Genomic DNA, 20324 nt, shown 5'->3' on the forward strand with positions numbered 1-20324 from the left:
ATGGTGGATGTTCGGTGGTCTGTGAGCCCCACCATGATGTATGCTTTCCATCCATGCCGTCCATATATTTTTCCACATCATTTTATGATGTGAGACAAAAAATGAGGTATATGCAAATCTCATACCACATTACAGGAAATAGTGTTGAATGAGCATCGACCATTAAAAACTTTTTGGGGGCCCACTGTGATGTTTGTGAGAAATCCTCCCGTCTAAGTTCATTCATAGGGTCACAAAGACCTGGATGAAGAGGACAAACAAATTTCATAATGATCCAAAACTTCTGTAACCCCTAAAAGGGTTTCAATGGTAGACGTTCAATTCCCCATTGTCTTTTACAGTGTGGTCCACTTGATAGTTAGATCTATCTTATTTTTCGTCTCAAGCCTTAATATGAGCTCTAAAAATAGAGGGATGGTTTGGATATAACACAGACCTCATGATGAGACCCACAAAAGCAACACAACATATATTTTTTTTAAAAAAAAAACAACAACACAGACTGCCGCGGAACTGTTGCTGCGCAGTCTGCTACGGTTATGGCTACGGTTATAATCCGTAGCTATAGTGTATCGAAAATTACAAGATTTTCTAGGCAAACTCGCTGGACAGTTCTAGACATTTTCGATATTATTGAAAGACTTTAAATATAGTGAGTAGTGACTGATCATAGCATATACCATTGGGCAGACTATTTATGGGACTCACTAATAGGAGTTACCCACATGAGCGTGTGGTACGCGCGAAATTGCTGCATGACTGGACAGTGTGCCTCATGCATCTTGCATTGTGTGATTGTGATTACTGTATGCCCTAGCGACATCAAGGTTGTGACCTCCACAGGCATGTCGTGGATGGCCAGATTGGACACCAAAAATGTTTAGTTCAAGCATCTGGGCACTTTGGATGTTCGTGGGTAAAAGTCCCTAAACTCCGAGGCTAGGAGACGCCCCAACGTATAGACTGAGTGGATATATGAGCGCCCGAGTACCGAATACTAGTAGGTCGCGCCTCCCACCCTGTGGGCCACTTGTAAGGTCTCGACCTCGGCACAGGTTGTCGCAGCCACTTCCAGCTCCGTAGCTTGGGCCTGGATCTACTTCATTTTTTGAAGCATGCCTTAAAATGAGCCATCAATTTCATTTTAGCGGGGCAAACATGAGCCATCAATTAGAAGCATGCCCCGCTCAATTTCATTTTTCTCCCGCTCAATTTCTAGTTTGCCCCGCTCAATTTCATGTTTGCTCCAATCAATTTCTAGTTTGCCCCATTCAATTTCATATTTGCCCCACTCAATTTCATGTTTGCCCCGCTCAATTTGTAGATTGCCCCGCTCAATTTCATGTTTGCCCTGCTGAATTTCTCGTTGGCCCTCTTCAATTTCATGTTTACCCCTCTCAATTTCATGTTTGCCCCGCTCAATTTCTAGTTTGCCCTACTCAATTTCATGTTTACCCCGCTCAATTTCTAGTTTGACCTGTTGAATTTCTAGTTTGCCCCGCCCAATTTCTGTTTGACCGTGAAATGCACGAAATTCACTGTGAAGTGAAGGGAATTAACCGTGAAATGCATGGAATTGACCGTGAAGTGAAGGGGAATCGCCGGTATTGTTTGTGAAATGCATGGAATTGATTGCGAAGTAAATGAAATGAATAAAATTGATCGTGAAGTGAATGAAATGGATTTTCGACCATTGGCCTAATGGAATCTTGAAAAATAACCAATTGGTTGGCTAAAGTAGCTTCTCCTACCCCAAAATCATATAGGGTACGTCAAGTAACTAATTTTGGTTTAGAAGATATCCTTGTTAAATGAATAAAGAAAGAAATGAAAAAAATAGAGAAATTTTTTTTATATGCTTATATATACATATTTATATAAATATGTATTAGAGAATATTGTAGGTAGAATAAAGTTCTCCATGTAAAAAAATAAAAATAAAAAAAAGATAAAAATAAAAAATAAATTCGTATAGATTGGCACGGACTAGAGTTATGGCTACCGTTATAACCCGTAGCTGTAGAGTAACCTTCATGTAAAAAAAAACTACACCATAGCTACGGATTTTTTGCTGTTATGCTTTTGTGGATCCCATCATGAGGTCTGTACTATATGCAAACCATCCATATATTTGGCGAGATCATATTAAGGCTTGAGAAGAAAAATAAGATAGATCTAACTACCAAGTGGACCACACCATAAAAGGCAGTGGGGAATTGAATGTCTACCATTGAAACCCTTTTAGGGGTTACGGAAGTTTTGGATCATTACGAAATTTTTTTTTCCTCTTCATCTAGGTCTTTGTGACCCTATGAATGAACTTAGATGGGGAAGGATTTCTCACAAACATCACAGTGGGCCCCCTAAAAGTTTTTAATAGTCAACGCTCATTCAACACTGTTTCCTGTAATGTGGTACATTTGACATGTGAATATACCTTATTTTTTGTCTCATTCCATAAAATGATATGGAAAAATATATGGACGGCATGGATGAAAAGCATACATCATGATGGGGCCCACAGACCACCGACCATCCACCATTGGCTGGTGGCAGGCGGAGTACCCAATCCGTTTCCGTGAATGAAGGGGTATTTTCGTCCTGAAATTCGGTCTCCGCACGTGGAGGTCTAAGTTACAAAACAAGGTTTGTCTTTCGTAAAAACAGCTGGATTAAAGGTCGGGTCCACGGTCCTAAATTTCTCTTGCATACTTGCTGGTTCTACATTTGCTAGTATGGTGTAACCTATGCGTGAACAGCCATCTCATCTACACGCCACATGTCCCTGGATAGCACACGTGCATGAGATCCAAGCCATCCATCAAGTCAGTGCCACCATTTTGATTCTCTAGCACAAAAATCATGCAGGTCAGCCCCTGGTATGCCTTAAATTTAAAAAAGAAAGAAAGATGGACCAAAACGCTTTAAACAAGTTTATCTAAGCTGTCCACCGATTTCAAACATTGTGGGCCATGTGATGAATGAACCAGCCTGATCTCTAGGCCATATTGACCAACATGATGGAGTGCTCGGATCTGATGCCCATGTGGGACACTGCACATTTGGTGGTGTACACATGAACTACATGAGATCATAAGCTTCGGTAGACTTGCAGTTTGCTGATATTATTAGAGATTTAAGCGGAAAATGTTACCGGCCCTGCTGATAGGTTTACGGTGCTCCTCTTTCTCTTTTTTGGAAGAGTGTGGTCCGTAGCTTTCCCTCCGTTGAGAAAAAACCTGGGATAGTTGGTGGATGGTGGGAATGTCTCCTTTTTAGTATGACATGCGCTCTTGGCTAGTCCTCTATTGTTGAAACGTAGTGGGATCATTTCGGATAACCTTTGTTCCTTAAAGTTAAGAAGGTGGCCATTTTATTTATTTATTTATTTATTAAGAATTAAGGTACACCGGATCTTGGTGGATATTGACAGCTCGATCGATATCATCTATGCCCCGGCCTTTGACAAAATGAGGATTGAAAGATCTCGGTTGCGCTCAGTTTGAACTCCCTTGCTTGAATTTGTAGGAGAGAAAGTAATATCAGAAGGGAGCATATTACTACCTGTGATGATGAGAGAAGGCCGCGACCAGACGACGGTGATGGTCAACTTTCTTGTAGTCGACTTTCTCCCTCAGTCTATGATGTCATCCTAGGATGACTATCTCTCAATATCATGAGAACGGTGATATCTACATATCACCTAGCGATGAAATTTTCAATCGAGCATGGGGTCAGTCAAGTTAGAGGAGATCAGCACGAAGCCTGACACTGCCACTCGACAACACTAAGGATTTAAGATTGATAACATGCAATGACTATCATCCCCCTCGACCCTCACGAAGAATCCCCTGAGAGAGGATCTCTCGTGTAAGACCTGGTGACCATCCCTCTTAACGAAGCGGACCCGTCTTGTATGATTCAGGTCAATTTGTTATTAACCCCAGGCCAGCAAGAGGACATTGTCGATTTACTAAAACGACACGCCGATGTATTCACGTGGTCCCACCAAGATATGCTCGGCATCAAGCCAGGTGTCTAGGTTCACATGCTGGACGTTAATCTCAACGACCGACCAGTGAGGTAGAAGCAATGAGCCTTGGAATTAAAGCGATATGCCATCATTGGACAAGAGATCGGTAAGCTCCTTAAAGATGGATTCATTGAAGAAATTTACTATCCCAACTAGATCGCAAATGCCGTGCTAGTAAAAAAGTAGAATGGAGAATGACGGGTATACATCGACTACACAAACCTGAACAATGCATATCCCAAGAATAGTTTTCCTCTCCCAAGAATCGACCAACTAGTCAACAATACAGCTGGGCATGAACTCGTCACTTCCATGGACACCTATTCTGGCTATAATCATATTGACATGCGTCCACATGGCAAGCAAAAGATGACCTTCTCTTGATCACACGATCACGATGTAGAGATGAAATGGGCCATTACGGTTGGGCCTTTCTTTCTTAGAATTCTCGATAGGGGTATGCTTCTTGCGTCAGCATGTTACGGAGCCGTCTGCACAGTGAATGTGCTCTATCACAAAAATCGGAATGGTTCACTCATCAAGCTGGCCGCATGTGTGAAAAATGGATGGTTAAGATGATAAGTGCTGGTCCACATTGGATATACGATTGGGCCTGACGCCACACTTGTTGCTGTGCCCTAGTTTTAGACTCCCCGGACTTTCAACGCGACGTCATGGGTTCAAGCATCCCTTACGATGCGAGTGTGCGACTGTCTACGGGTGTGATTGCGTGTGCAGTGTGGTGTGGGGGTGGTGTTTGTGTTTATAAAATAAAATTTAAAAAATAAAAAAAATAAAAAAAAGAGTACTGAGGCCAACCCAGCCTGAAAATTAATACTGCCAAACATCCAGGCACAAGACCAGCGCACAGGCCAAGCCAATCCATTATATTATTTTAGCTTTTATAAACTTTCTTAATATCTTAAATTATATAGCATTTATTTATTTTTTAGAACAACGTTACATATTATTCTAACCTTGAAAGAGTGGCAACCCACACATACACCAACAGTCAGTTACACATAACTTAATCCGAACCGTCAGATTCATTAGCCCCACAGTAGAAGGGCAACAAGCCAAAATAGCACTGCATACGTTATCCAACCTGGCCAATTTGAGGAGGTTGGAGCGTCTAAATTATGCCCCATGATGTGAATGGATTGGATTTTCATTTTACTTATCCTTTTGTACAATGGCCGAGTGCAAGTCTATGGATGTGCGTACTCTGCCAGCATATCAAATGACTCCGTTATACTTCCTAAAGTGGTCCAAGGGCCGGTCCCCGTCAAGTCCTTGTGAAGAGAAGTATGAGATGTAATCTGCAGCGGAGGTTTCCATATATAGAGGTGGATTTTCATCAGAGGTCAGCTCCTTTATTGGGCCATACGTCCTATTTGATGGAGGGAGATGATTATTGAAGAAGCACGCAACCGAAATCCTGGGCCCCACAATGTTGGCCCGCACTCTATGCTCAATGCTCTTAAACCTGTCATTAGAGAGAAGCTGCAGGGAAATAATAATTTAGAATAGTAAGGATCATCTAGTTATTTGCATCATGATTCAACAATTCAAATAGGTAGGACTCACGATTCAGTGATCCTGACCACTGATCTAGTGTGGCCATTGTGGATGGGCAATGCCTCGAAAATCATCAAAATTTAGCTCCCTAGCCTTTAATCCGGGGCCTATAAATATAATAATGTAGCAGGTGTGTGGATAAAAGATAAGAAATCACCTTCTTTTCAAAAATAGTCGCTAGATTCTTAGGTATAGAAATTTTATAAAACCAAGGTATAAATTTCATATTATCGATGAAAAGAGCTCTTGCGACATATCTAATGGCTTTATGTAAGCAAAACAAACCCTAGACCCTAATTGATTCGAAAGAAGACATTATTTTTCTTTGAAATATTAAAAATTATTAAAAATAGTAAAAAGAATATTAATCACATCTTATAGATAATTGAAACAAAGACCGGACTAAAACCATACTTTTATTAGCCTTAAAAAAAAAATAAAAAATAAAAAATAAAAAAAACAGTGTCACTAAATTGATAAATTTTACTTAAAACCCTGATTTCACCCTATTGGTAAATTTTATGCGCGAAACAGATGATAACTTGCAAGGTTATGGTTGTCGGGAGTTATAATGCGATTTTAAACCTATTTGCCATATAGGCCCTACATTGAGTCATCTTCTAGACATCCTATGTCATATAAGGCTAAGAGAAGACAACTAATCAAAAAGGTCTAAAGACTAGATGGCCAAGATGGTCTGATCTTAAAGGGTTTTGTCACATGTCGAATCCATGGTGGGCCTAGTTATATTAACGGTCTAGATTGATGAACATTGGCACCGATCACATTTTGGTCCCTCCGCTATCTGGTCCCTCCCTGCAGGTGGATCCAGATATACCTCAGATTCCAACACTTAACGCAGGGGGATCGGATGTTTCTGAGAGAATCCAACTACTGAAGCTTGCAGTGGTGGCCCAGGCCGATTCCCCAGACATTCCTCTCATTCGATTCACTCAGGGCTTGAGTAGCTCCAGGAACACCTCTTCGGCCATCGATGTGTATTGCCTTAACAGGGATCACTTTCTCCTTGTCTTCAAGACAATGATGGAACCGATCTCTGTCTACTCAGCTCTTTATATGGCAGGATGGGCCTGACAAAGGTGGAACCGTGGTCTCCGAACTTTGGGGTAGATAAAGAAGGGACCCGGATTCGCCTTTATGGAACTGTGGCTGGAATCGGTTTTCCTAGCTTTGGGTAATACATTTGGCAAGGTCATAGAAATTGATAGATGCTCGCTCCTCGGACTGGTTCATATCGCAGCAAGAATAAAGATTGCGGTATCCCTAGGCTTAGACCCCTATTGCATCAGGCAGCTAAAAGTGGAGGGGAAGACTTTTCTTGTGTGGCCAGTCCCAAAATTGCTAGAAGAGATGTATTCGGCAGAAGAGATGAAGAAAAGTCCCGGTACGAAATTTCCAGAGTCCACAAGGCAGTGGATGGAGCAGGCCTTCTACCACCCCGATCTCCCCCCGCACAGAGAACATACTCCCCAGGAACCAGCTCCCCCACTGAACCCTCCCCTCCCCGCAGCTGAAGTTGTTCCCTAGCACCCCCTGCATGAATCTGGATTAGATCGGGTCCCTGCCAGGACCCCCGCAGTGGTAACAGGGAATGACGATCCCATAGCTGCCCACTCAATCCCTATAATCCTTCCAATCCAACCTCACCTATCCCCATCTTCCCAAGTGGCCCCAACCCATCGCTCTCCTGAAGATCCTCCTAAGAACTTCATATTGAAGCAGAGTTACCAAGGATCCCTATCTCAGCTACAAGGGATGAGGACATTGCCAACATCCCTGTCTCAGCAACCCAGAACAAGGTTTATCCTTCTACTCATAATGTCCTTCGTCTACTTCCAGCACCCTCAATCCATATTCAGGCCCAATGCTAGGCTCTTGTTCCCCAATATCTGCCCTCTGATCAGTCAACTCCGACTCAAGATCCTGGAAACCCTTCTCCTCAGAGACCTTTCAAGAAGGCTCTTTTAGAAGGGCACAATCCCCTTAAGCTTGGAGACATATTCGAGAAAGATGAGGAAGACTCCCAAGTAGCCACATGGAATTCGTACTCTCCCCTTGCTGTCATCAGAAGTGAGCCCAGTGAAGGAGGCAATCTAGCAATAGATCTCTCGCCTTATTTCATCCAAGCTTCCTGTTCCCCATCAAACGGAGATGCCAGATTTAGTGTTTCGTCTCCTCGATCCCAGAATCCTCTCAGGTTCCCAGATAGCGTGCCCCCTTTCCAGCAGCATCCAGAAGACAAGAACCTTATATCCTATAGTCCTCATGGCCCCAGTTTAGCTCAAGCTCCTGCTGAGCTCCAGTATAGCTTGCCAGATGAAGACACAGCCCTTTCAAGATTATCAGTTGCAGGGAGACTGCTCAAGATCCAACCAACACCCAAACCTGTCCACTATCGGCCAAACCTTTGGTTCTCTAGCGTAAGAAGAATTCAGTGGCCAAAGCTGATTTTAATAACGCAGATTGGTACAACAGGCTCAGAAGCTTGAAGTGGCGAGGAGAGAAACTAATCAAGTATTCTCATGGATGGTATTCTCATCTGGAATGCCCGTGGGGTGGGCAACGCTCCCACCATTTGTACATTAAAAAGTATTTCTAGACAATTCCACCTAGCCATCATTGCTATCCTTGAACCGATGCTTCAGGAGGATAAATGGGTCAAGATCGGCCTAAAGCTGGGCCTCCACTTCTCAATCTCCAAAGGGGCCCAAGGTGAAAAATTCTGGATCTTCTTTGCTCCTTCAATTGCAGCCGATGTGGTGGCCTCCTCAAATAAGATGATTTCTCTTTCGGTTGGCCTCCTTGGCAGTGACGTCAGGGTAAGATTATCATTCATTACGCCAAGTGTTCCAAAGTCATGAGAAGAGACCTCTGGGAGGAACTAGCTAACCATGGCCAAGGTATCTCCTCCCCGTGGGTTGTCTGTGGCGATTATAATGTTGTCTTATCCCCATCTGAAAGGCTTGGGGCAACCACTTTTAATTCAAATAGCGCAACTGAACTTGCAGATGGTTTGGACAGAGCGGGGCTCCAAGACACACTTTTCTCAGGCAACAGATTCACATGGAGCAATAGCCAAAGGGGTCAGCCTCGTGTCTGGGCGAGACTCGATAGAATCTATTGTAATGATCAATGGTTCCAAGCTTTTCTAGATTTTCTGGTTATACACCTGCGTCGCAACTCGGACCATGCTCCTTTGCTCATTTCCTTCCCTAGTCCCCATCCTTCAGCCCCCAAACCTTTTAGGTTCCAGCACATGTGGACCATGCATGAGGGCTACAAGGATTAATAGATAGTACCTGGGCCACATACTCTCCTGGGAATCCGTTTGAGGCTCTGATTGGCAAACTAAAAAGAATTAAAGTGGCTCTCAAAATCTGGAACAAAGAGGTCTTTGGAAACCTATTTCAGAACCTAAAATTGGCAGATGACGAGCTGTGCTCAGTTGAAATTGCTGCTTAAGGGACTGCTGACCCTCTCTGCCTTCTAACGCTCTAAGCTGCTAGAGTTAAGCTATTGCACCTCGAACTTTGTGAAGAAATCTACTGAAAGCAAAAGTCTAGAAACCAGTGGCTTAAGGAAGGGGACAGAAACACCAAATTCTTTCATGCCAGCGTCTCAGTAAAGTTCAGGAGGGCTAGGATTCATGAAATTGTGAAGGAAGATGGAGGGGTTATTACGAACAGTGTAGAAATCATGAATGCGGCTATCTCTTTCTTTCAGAACTTGTTGTAGGAGGAGCAGGTATCTTACGTTAGACAGGCCACATGTCTTGCCTTGTACAGCTGATTCTATAGATAAACAATGTATAAATAGGAGATTTTGTATTTATCATTTTACCTTGTATAGTTGTTGTAGAACTCTATAAATTCAACCCTTCAAGGTTGTCTCATATACAGAAAATCAAAGGAGAATCATTTTCCTCAAAGCCTTCATTGTTTTGCCTTGTTTACATGGTATCAAAGCAATATCGACCTAAACCGGCATCTTCTTCATCACCGGCACCACCGTCTGTCAGAACCGGCACTCCCCTATCAGATCCGGCTCCTCCCCTGTCAGATCCGGCTCCTCCTCGGTCAGATTCGGCCCTCATGAAGCTCATCTAATCGTCCTCAAGCTACGCACGCCCTGCTACTATCTGTTGCATCAACAACCCTATCCAGCCCTGCTATTGCTACGTCCGACCTTGCATCTGGCCCTCCACACGCCCCTACTTCATGTCCGATCATCCTCAATCTCTGTCTGACCTCTGTCCGACTATTCCCAGGCTCATCCGATCACACCCCTGCTATCCGATCACGCCCTGCTGTCCGATCACGTCCGCGCACGTCTTATCACATCTGATCACGCCTTGCTATCCCATTCGATCACGCCCTCTGCCTCATCCGATCACCCTCTACTGTGCACGACCTGCTGCACAAGTCTCTGCCTCATCCGATCACCCTCTGCACACGCTCCTGCCTCTGCACTGCGCAAAATCCCTGCCTTTGGTGCTATTGCTCTTCTGTTTCTGTCCCTGCAACTGACTCTCCTGCTGCAAGGTAACTTCTTCCTTGGCGTGGTTTATCTCACTTCCAACCTATGGAAAAAGACTCCCGTACAGAGGCCCCACGATGTATTTTCGATGGCACCAACTACAATTTATGGGCCATCCACTTTCAGAGTTTTCTCAAGGGTCGTGGTTTGTGGAGATTAATTGATGGATCTATTACTATCCCCGCTTCCACCGATGTCGACAAAATGGCTAATTGGGAAATGAAAAATGGATGGATTATTACCTGAATTTTTTATTCGGTTGATCAAACAATAGCTGTTGGCCTCACGCCACATCGCACTGCTAAGGCTATGTGGGATCATCTCCAGACAATATATCAACAGAGTAATGCGGCTCGGTTATACCACCTGGAACAAGATCTGGTTCACCTTACTCAGGGTGACAAAAGTATTCAAATTTTCTACTCTACAATAGTTACAATTTGGACAGAGATGACTATGATGGATCCAGAATTTTCAAATGCCTTTAAAATATTCCACAGAATATGTGAGAGTGCACAAGTTAGACAGTTTCTTATGAAACTGCGTCCGGAATTTGAGCATTGCAGGGCTGCTCTTCTGAACTGTAGCCCCACTCCTTCAATGAATTCGATTATTAATGATTTATTAGCCGAAGAACAACGACTGCAGGTCCTCTCTCAGGGGACATCTCAAGGACCATTTGACCTGGCACGTACTGTATCCACCTCTACATCAAACCGTGCAAAATCATCATCTATGTTTGAACTAGTGTATACGGATGTCTGGGGTCCTTCACCAATTATGTCTCTCTCTGGACTACGATAGTATGTTATACCTGGATTTACTTTTTGCACTCTAAGTCACAGGTGTTTGAAAAATTCAAAATATTTCATTCTATGGTAGACAATCAATTTTGAGTAAAAATTCAAACTCTCCGCTCTGACTCAGGGGGAGAGTATCTCTCCACCAATTTTTGTACATATCTTTAAGGTCATAGGATTACTCATCAGACCACCTGTTCTGATACTGCACAATAGAATGGGGTGGCTGAACGCAAAAATTGCCATATTGTTGATACTACCAATACCTTAATGACAGCTATGAGTGTTCCTCGTTCCTTCTGGGCGGAGGCTATGATGCATTCAGTCTACTCAATTAATCGGTTGCAAATCACAGTTCTGAATAGTAAATCATCCTACTTTGTTCTCACCGGTTCTCTTCCTACATATTTCACATTTCGTGTTTTTGGTTGTGTATGTTATGTTCATCTGGCATCACGTGAACATAACAACCTTTCCCCAAAATTAGTAAAATATATGTATTTAGGATTTGGAGAAACTTAGAAGGGTTTTCGTTGCTATGACCCGGTCTCTCGTCATGTATGAGTATCCCGACATGTTGTTTTTTTTGAACATATTGCCTTCCATTCATTTGGTCCTCTTCGCCCACACCAGACTCTCCTGGTCTTACTATTTTTCTTGACATTTCGGTTGCATCGAGTCCACCTTTTTGTCCATTGCAGATTTATTCATGACGACCACGTACATATCCATCACCTACTACTCTCCCTACTGTACCTGTAACTAATCCAGATCCTATCTTGGTACGTCATTCCACTCGTGAAAATCGACAGCCTGATCACTTGATATACTCTATGTCTATCATGAATACTTCCCTGGATACTGTATCTATTCCTACTTTATATCATCAGGCAGTCAGTCATGATTGTTGGAAGAAGGCTATGGCAGAAGAACTTGCAGCATTGGATGATAACCATACGTGGGTCATTGTTACTTGATGGATTTATTCTGTGAAGCTCAAGTCTGACGGATCATTGGATCGATACAAAGCTCAGCTTGTTGGTCAGGGATACAAACAGGAACACAATTGATTATGATAAGACATTCGCTCCTGTGACCAAGATGAAAACTGTTCGCACTCTTCTGGCAGTTTCATTAGTTTGCTCTTGACCTCTCACTCAGATGGACGTGGAAAATGCTTTTCTTCATGGAGACCTCTAAGAAATAGTATATTTGAAACCTCCTCCTGGTTCTTTAATCCTTGCCGATAAAGTCCGTCACCTAAAGAAAGCTCTATACGGACTCAAACAGGCCCCTCGAGCATGGTTCCAACGTTTTCATGATGTTGTTATAGGAGCTGACTTTACTCAAAGTGGTCATGATCCATCCTTATTCTTACGTACCTTTGAGCATAGAATCGTCATTGTTCTCGTTTATGTTGATGACCTAATTTTGACTGGTAGCGATGATACTGGCATCTCGACATTAAAGGACGTTCTGAAGTCATCCTTTAAGATGAAGGACCTGGGTTATCTAATATACTTTCTTAGATTTGAATTTTCACGTTCTATACATGGAATCCTAGTCAGCCAGTATAAATATGCCAAGGATCTTCTCACCTTGGCCTCCTTAACAGATCAGAAGACAGTTTAGACTCCCTTGGAACTTAACGTTCAATATAGCCGTGACGATGGTGAACTCCTTACAGATCCCACATTATACTGCCATTTGGTTGGGATTCTGGTTTACTTAACAATGACTCGTTCTGATATTGCCTACACAGTCCAAGTTGTCAGCCAATTTATTTCTGCTCCTCGAACTCTTCATATGACTGCAGTATTGCGTATCTTTTGGTATATACGTGGAACTCTTGATCGATCTTTGTTCTTCTCCTCTACGGCCTCTCTGGATCTTCGTGCTTATTCAGATGTTAACTGGACCGGTTGTACTCTCACCTACAGATCTACCACCGGCTATTGTGTTTTTCTTGGCACTTCTCTCATCTCTTGAAAGTGTAAGAAGCAGGCCACTGTTTCCAAATCAAGCACGGAGGCCGAGTATAGAGCAATGTCAGCAGCTTGTAGTGAGATTATCTGGTTACGTGGACTTCTTTCTAACTTAAGCGTTCATCTACAAGATCCTACTCCACTCCATGTAGATAATCTGAGTGCCATTTAGATTGCTTCTAATCCAGTTTTCCATGAACGGACAAAGCATATTGAAGTTGACTGTCACTTCATCCGCGAGAAGTTTCAGTCTCTCGGCTTATTTCGCTACCACATGTCGCTTCCCATGATCAGATTGTCGACATTCTCACGAAGTCTCTCACTTCTACACGCCACTCATTTTTAGTTAGCAAACTATTACTTGTCGATGACCCGCATTAGTTTGAGGGGGGATGTTAGACAGGCCACATGTCTTGCCTTGTCTTGTATAGCCGATTCTATAGATAGACAATGTATAAATATGAGATTTTGTATTTATCATTTTACCTTGTATAGTCGTTGTAGAACTCTATAAATTCAACCCTTCAAGGTTGTCTCATATACAGAAACGCAAAGGAGAATCATTTTCCTCAAAGCCTTCATTGTTTTGCCTTGTTTACATCTTAAGCGGGGGACCTTCTTCAATCCATTCCCCATTCGGTGTCTCAAGAGCATAACATGGATCTGCTCATGGAGCTGACGATGGATGAGGTCCGCGAGGCAACGATGGCCATTCCACTGGATGGAGCCCCAGGTCCAGATGGCTTCTCTTGAGCCTTCTTCCAGGTGAGCTGGGATACGATTTGTAACAACATCCTTGAAGCAACGAAATTTTTCTTTAAGGGAGACAACCTCCCAAGGATTCTCACGTCCTTCCTCATATGCCTCATTCCCAATATAAGCTCCCCCAAATCTTTTATTAATTTTAGACCGATCAGCTTGTGTAACTGTCTTTATAAAATCTTCTCTAAAGTTATTGCTGCAAGATTAGGGAAGATTCTTCCTAATATCATCTCACCCGAGCAAGGAGCCTTTGTGCAGGGTAGATCTATTGCTGAAAATTGTGCGCTCGTCCAGGAAATCTTTCCTGACATCGATAAGAAAACTAGAGGAGGGAATATTCTGCTAAAATTGGACATGGAGAAGGCATATGACAGACTTGACTAGTCTTTTCTTAAGCAGGTGCTCTCCAAATTCAAGTTTGGGAGGGAATGGATCGCATTGGTAGAAAGATGTTGGTCCAACTCCTGGTTCTCAATCATCATCAATGGCAAATTCGCGAGCTTCTTTAAATCGTTAAGAGGCCTCCGCTAGGGAGATCCGATCTCACCAGGCCTATGCATTCTCGCTGCAGAAGGCCTAGGGAGGGGCTTCAATCAAATGATGGTTAGAGATTTCGCACAACCATTCAAGACTTTCAAAAGCTGCCCCCTAGTTTCCCATCTCTTATTCGCTGATGATATCATTTTCTTTGCCAATGGTAGCAAGAAGTCCCTTACAATTATCTCTTCTTTCCTTGAGGAGTATGAAAGTGCCTTGAGGCAGAAAATCAACAGTTAGAAGAGCTTCTTCATCCCTCCCGCGTCCCAATCTGAAGCTAAAAATAGAGCGGCAGCCTCCATCCTGGGATTTCATAAAGTTGAGGCCCCTTTTACATACCTTGGGGTCCGTATTTTCAGAGGCAGACTAAAGAAAGCTTACTTCCTCAGTCTGATCGACAGAATTCGCAAGAGAATAGAGGGATGGAAGAGTCGGATTCTCTCCCAAGTGGGTAGGCTTACGTTGGTGAACCATGTCCTCGCCAGCATGCCTATCCATATGCTGGCTACTCTGGACATTCTTGCGTGTGTGCTCACCAGCCTTCAAGGACACTTTTTCGACTTCTTCTGGGGGTATGACGGGAACAAGAAGAAACTCCACTGGGTATCTTGGAAGAATTTGGCACTGTCATTAACTGAAGGCGGCTTGAATCTGAGGCCCCTGAAATCAGTCAAGGAAGCTTTTAAAATGAAACTTGCCTGGGTCGTCGATGACAGAGACACGGTGAACTGCTGGAGGACTTTCATGAAGGCCAAATATGTTGTAGACTTCCTAGCTACCAACGACCAAACCTGTTATATCTCTACCTCCCCTCTCTGGAAACGTGTATGTAAAGTCATACTGAAAGTGGAAGATCTCTCGCGCTGGATTGTGGGGCAAGGATATATCAACTTTTGGGACAGCAACTGGTTGGGCCTTAGCCATTTACGTGATCTCAAGCCATTGCTGCCACCTGCTGCCCTGTAGAACCTTCAAGTTAGAGACATGATCGGCCCAAGGGACTGGAAATCTCTGACTGAGATTGCGTCCCTCCTTCCGCATCACATTATAAGTCACATCTCTGATGTAGGCGTATGCACTTCCTCTTATGAGGACACGCGGATCTGGTAGAGCTCCAACAATGGGAAGTTCTTGGTTGGCCAAGCTTGGAACTCTATCAACCCAAGGTCTTACAAGAAACAATGGGTATGTGATTTTGACACTCCAAACTTCCTCATAAAATGTCCCTGCTTTCTTGGAAAATTTTGCATCAAGCAATCCCAGTGGATGGTGGCGTCTAAAGGAAAGGTATCCACCTCTGCTCCAGATGTCATTGCCACCCTGCTCCCCTTGTTGTAAACATACAAACCGCTAAACACCTATTCTCCCTCGGTGGCACGGTTTCAAAGGTGTGGGAGCACTTTGGGTCTATTTTCAGCATCCGCCACTCCCCTCAGCCCCTCCCTTACGATCAAAGCCTTCCAATGGTGGGTGAACGCTCCTTCCTCCAAGTCGATACTGATGCTAAAAGGTCTAATTCCAGTGTTCATCCTTTGGGAGATCTGGATGGCAAGAAATAGAGCAAGATTCGACGACCAGGAAATGAAGGTTTCCGAAGTCATTGCAAAGGTACGTGGCTGGATCTACCTAGTGCGTACCCCTCTTCAGAGGCCCAAATCCTTTAGCCTTCCTGCACAACTCTGTTTCAGAATTCTTGGTATCAGCCCTCCTCTCAAGCATCACATTCCTGTGATTGTGAAGTGGAAGAGGTCGAGTCCAGGTTGGATTAAGGCGGATGTTGACGGCTCTGCGAGGGGCAATCCGGGCCAGTCGGATGGTGGAGGCATGGGTAGAGATCACCAGGGAATTTCCTTTTCGCCTTTTTAAGCGGGTACGATGTTGGCTCCAACTTTAGGGCAAAAATGAGGGCAGTGTTGTACGGGATTGAGTAGGCAGCCCAGCGGGGTTTTTCTAAATTGGAGGTGACCAGCGATTCCGGTTTGGTCGTGTCGGCCTTATTGGGTCTCTCTTTGGACCCGTGGCCCACATGGTACTGGAGAAGGAGGATCGAGGATTTGAGAAGCAAGTTGGAGGTGACGATAGCCCTTGTCTCGAGGGAGGCCAACGTGGTGGCAGATGGGCTGGCTAGACTAGCCAACCTCAACCAGTCCAGTTGCATCTTTTCCAATGTTGGGTCCCTTCCTGCCACCACTAGAGGCCATATCTTCCTTGACAAGGTGGCCCTGGGCTACATTTGAGAAACCTAGATATTTTTTCCTTTTCCTTTTGGTACATGATAGGGGGGCCAACACCTTTTTGTTTGTTAACCCTCCCGAAATCTCCTTTTGTATAGCTTTGGGCTTTGATGCATATCAATACAATCGATCTTTTTGAAAAAAAAAAAAAAAAACATTTTGGTCCCGTGAACTATAATTCCTTTATATATAATGCAAACTTTACCAAAAGATGGAAGAGGAAATTAGAGGCATAGTTGCATGGGGGTATAAATGTTCTATAGCCTATTTAGTAGCTTAAAATAGTTTGGATACGACATTCGAGTAAGGATTGTGTTTACACTAGATCAGACTATGCCAAATCCAACGGCTAAAAAGTCGACACGTGACGGCACCACCATAGGTATGTTAGATCAAAACAAGATCCTCATAATCAATGCAACCAGTAGAAGAATATCACTAAGAACAAGCAACATTGCTGCCACGAAACACATGTCATTGCGCCTGAGCAAAAGCTATTGCTTGACGTGTGGTGATACCTTGATATATATATATATATATATATATATGTTGTTTTAGTTCGCAGTAATGCTTCTCATGACATTAAAATAGAAGTTGAGTGATTGTACACACGCAAAACTATAAGTGAATAGCTCTAATATACAATTAGTTAAGGTGGTAATCAACCGTGAGACATGCTATGATATGATTGACCAAGCGTATCCGAAAGCAAGTTGATTGCCGAAAATCACGATGGATTCTCTCAAGATAGAAATATAATTAACTACGCTTGCCTTAATAATTGACTGATTAATAATAATAAAAAAAGCTCACAAACTCATCTTGAATTAGAAGTATAATCGTTCATGTCTGTTAATTAGGCAATTAATTAAGAAAAGATCTCAAATGCCAATTAATCTCAATGTCTCTCCAATAAACCACCTTACACATATATAAATTCAATAGAAAATGAAGAATTCGCAGCCTATGCCACTCTAATACAATATAATGTTCCTCATGGTGTGCTTTTTGAGGATGTACAATGCCACATGTGAGGCACTTGACAATGTATATTAATATATACGCAGGACATATAGCACATACATCACATGTATAACTTTGCACACATGACAAATGCAACACATGAAAGAAAAAAATAGCTTAAAAGTTAAATATAACACATTTGTATTCCTTTAAGATGAATGGTGGCACCCAATTGGCACATGTTTACTATTAGAGAGTAATTTGAAGGATGCCATAACATCAACAAGGAGGTTTCAAGGTTTTTTTTTTTTTTTTTTTTTTTTTAAAGAACAAGAAAAGTCCATTAATTAAAAATAAAAATAAAAAAATGGATAATTTATCCTTAATTTTCTTAATTTCTATGAAAAGAGTAACAAACAAAACATGAACAAGAAATTTGCCCATCTTGAACTGAGCCAACCATCAAGCGAGCCACTCCCACTGGTCAAACATATACGTCATTGGTCCATTTTATTTCCCTGAAGATGTGGCCCCATCTTAGGGACCAATGCTTATCGATGGGTTGCACCTGATAAATCATCAATCTATCCTAGTCCTAAGCATTTCTCAAGAAAGAAACTAAGGGCTTGTTTGGATTCACGTTTTGGTTGTATTGTATTGTATTCGGTACTGTTCACGTATACGTTGGGCGATGTTCAGAATACATCCAGCGGAGACATGCCACTAACCAATGTTTAGATAGGACATATTACTCTAGCATGTATACAATTTCATGTCAGATCAATGTTTGGAAACGATCGGATAAGGGCCACATGATGTATATACGTGCGTGTAGTGGGGCCCACTCACTGTTCCATTGAATGATCTGAGCCGTTCATTCACTTCAGAGGGTGAGCATTACCTTGCCTAGGTGTCCTTTCGTTTCTATGCAAACTATTGCAGAATCTCAACCGTTAAATATGAATTGGATGGCAGAGTAAACACCCTCATGGGCCACGCTGATTTCATCCAAAAGCACTCCCTTCCAGATGGTTTTTCGTCCTAAATCCAATGGACGGAGTAGATTTTCCAAGAAGCTTCAATAAGTGGGGCAGCAAACTTCACAGAGTCGACGTACGTCGACTCTGTTGCGAAAGGTGGATCTGAACCGTTCATCAGGTAGAGGGAGAAAAATCCATAAAAAATATGTTGACCTTTCATGACCATGTACTTCCTCATGATCGCTACAATGATCAAAAGAAGCCCGTTTGGCTGTTGTTTCAGCTTGATTATCTCAGTGTGCCACATCATCGGATGATCAAAGCTCACCATTCATGGTTTAAATCTCGAGAGGAAGATGATGGACAGTGTGGATTTGTCAAAAGACAGCCATATTGGGCATTACCAGCAACACAGTGAAAGAAGAAAATATTTTTTTCCTGTTTAGGTCTGACTGAACGTCCGGCCGGTTGCACGGTACAATCCCATCAATGATGCAAAGTGGTTCTCGGGCGTATTCGCACGCGTTGAATGCGTCGCCCGCCGTTCGTTTCCAAACGAGGGACATGTCCCATCAGCCCATTAATACGATACTATACACTCGAAACAGTGAATCCAAACATGCCGTAAGAAACTGTAAAAAGACGTGGAACCATACATACCTGTAAAAGATCTCCAACGTTAACTATAAGGGCCCCATGCATAGGGGCTACATCAACCCAGCATTGTTGATGAAGGACTTGGAGACCGCCAATATGGTCTTGTAGAAGAATGGTGAGAAATGCAGGATCCGTGTGCTTTTTAGTGCCCATGGTCAGGTCTGACTGAGGGCATGATGGATAGTAATGGCAACTCATGAATTGGGTTTTCATGCATTCAATGTCTCTTAGATAGGTAGGGCTAAGTCCCAAAGCCTCCGAAACAAGCCCAAATAGTGTCTCCCCAAGCATCTCGGTGTGCTTTTTGTACTCAAGCAACGCATCCCTGGCAATGTAAGATATGAGATTTTGCTTAATTAGAAAGACGACTTTTTATATACTCTGGCCGAATCTGAAAGTTGATACACAGGTACTCAGAAATTGTAATATTGTCACATAAGTTAACTCAATCTCCGGCATCCAATTGAATATTTTTCATGTTGACCATAAATAGATGTCCACGAATCAACCAGTGTGAATATCTAACTGTTGTAACTTTTGATGGGCGAGCAATGTAGAGGTGGACCGAAGATTTGGACAGTTGGATCTGAGTTGTGGACTTGCTTCATATGCAGTTTCTAACTGTGAGCATCAACTGTCGCACACTATTACAGTGCCCATTTTTTATTTTTATTTTTAATTAATATAATTAAAGAATAGAGAGAAGAACGTGAGTAGGACTGTCTACAGGTATCCTACGTACCAACCTGCAGATTTTAACAGGCCTGGTCCAATTTCTAAACCTACTAATTATTGTTGATGTCTTAAATTTGTGAGTAATAGAGTTTGTCGATGCCATCTATAGATTGCTCGATGACATCGAATAGGTGCTTGATACCATCAGAAAAATCTGAAAAAATCATCTTTTCTTTCAGGAACGTTTTGGTGATTTCTCGATGTCATTGAATGAGTACGATGCTATCGACAAACTATTGATGCCATCGAAGGTGCTATCGAGCGCATGCACAAAATTATGTAAGTGCGGGATTTGTTTCCGATTTCGATTGTTATTCTCGTAGAGGCTATATGTATATAAGTGTAATCAGGATTTGAGGGGAGAGAGAGGTGTTCTAGGTTTTCTAAATTCGTTCCTAAGGGTTTCATAGGGTATAGCTTGGGAAGATTTGAGGCTTGTTCGAATCAGGCAATCTTTATCTCTTATAATTTTCTGCTTTTATAGTGCTTTACTATTGCTTTTT

The 20324-nt window shown here is 42.7% G+C and overlaps 1 protein-coding gene across 1 annotated transcript in view; it reads right to left on the minus strand.

The window, feature by feature from the left end:
- Positions 1-5170: 5170 nt before the first annotated feature.
- The window catches only part of LOC131231674 (1-aminocyclopropane-1-carboxylate oxidase homolog 1-like), a 39322-nt gene continuing 24168 nt past the window's right edge, over positions 5171-20324 (minus strand). Inside the window, exons 2-3 of the mRNA XM_058227958.1 lie at positions 19090-19411; positions 5171-5536 (exon numbers count right to left, since the gene is read on the minus strand). Of these exons, the coding sequence (XP_058083941.1) occupies positions 5270-5536; positions 19090-19411 (589 nt within the window). The 3' untranslated portion in view covers positions 5171-5269. The remainder of the gene's footprint in view (positions 5537-19089; positions 19412-20324) is intronic.

This window comes from Magnolia sinica, chromosome 17, assembly GCF_029962835.1.
Source record: "Magnolia sinica isolate HGM2019 chromosome 17, MsV1, whole genome shotgun sequence".
NCBI lineage: Eukaryota > Viridiplantae > Streptophyta > Magnoliopsida > Magnoliales > Magnoliaceae > Magnolia > Magnolia sinica.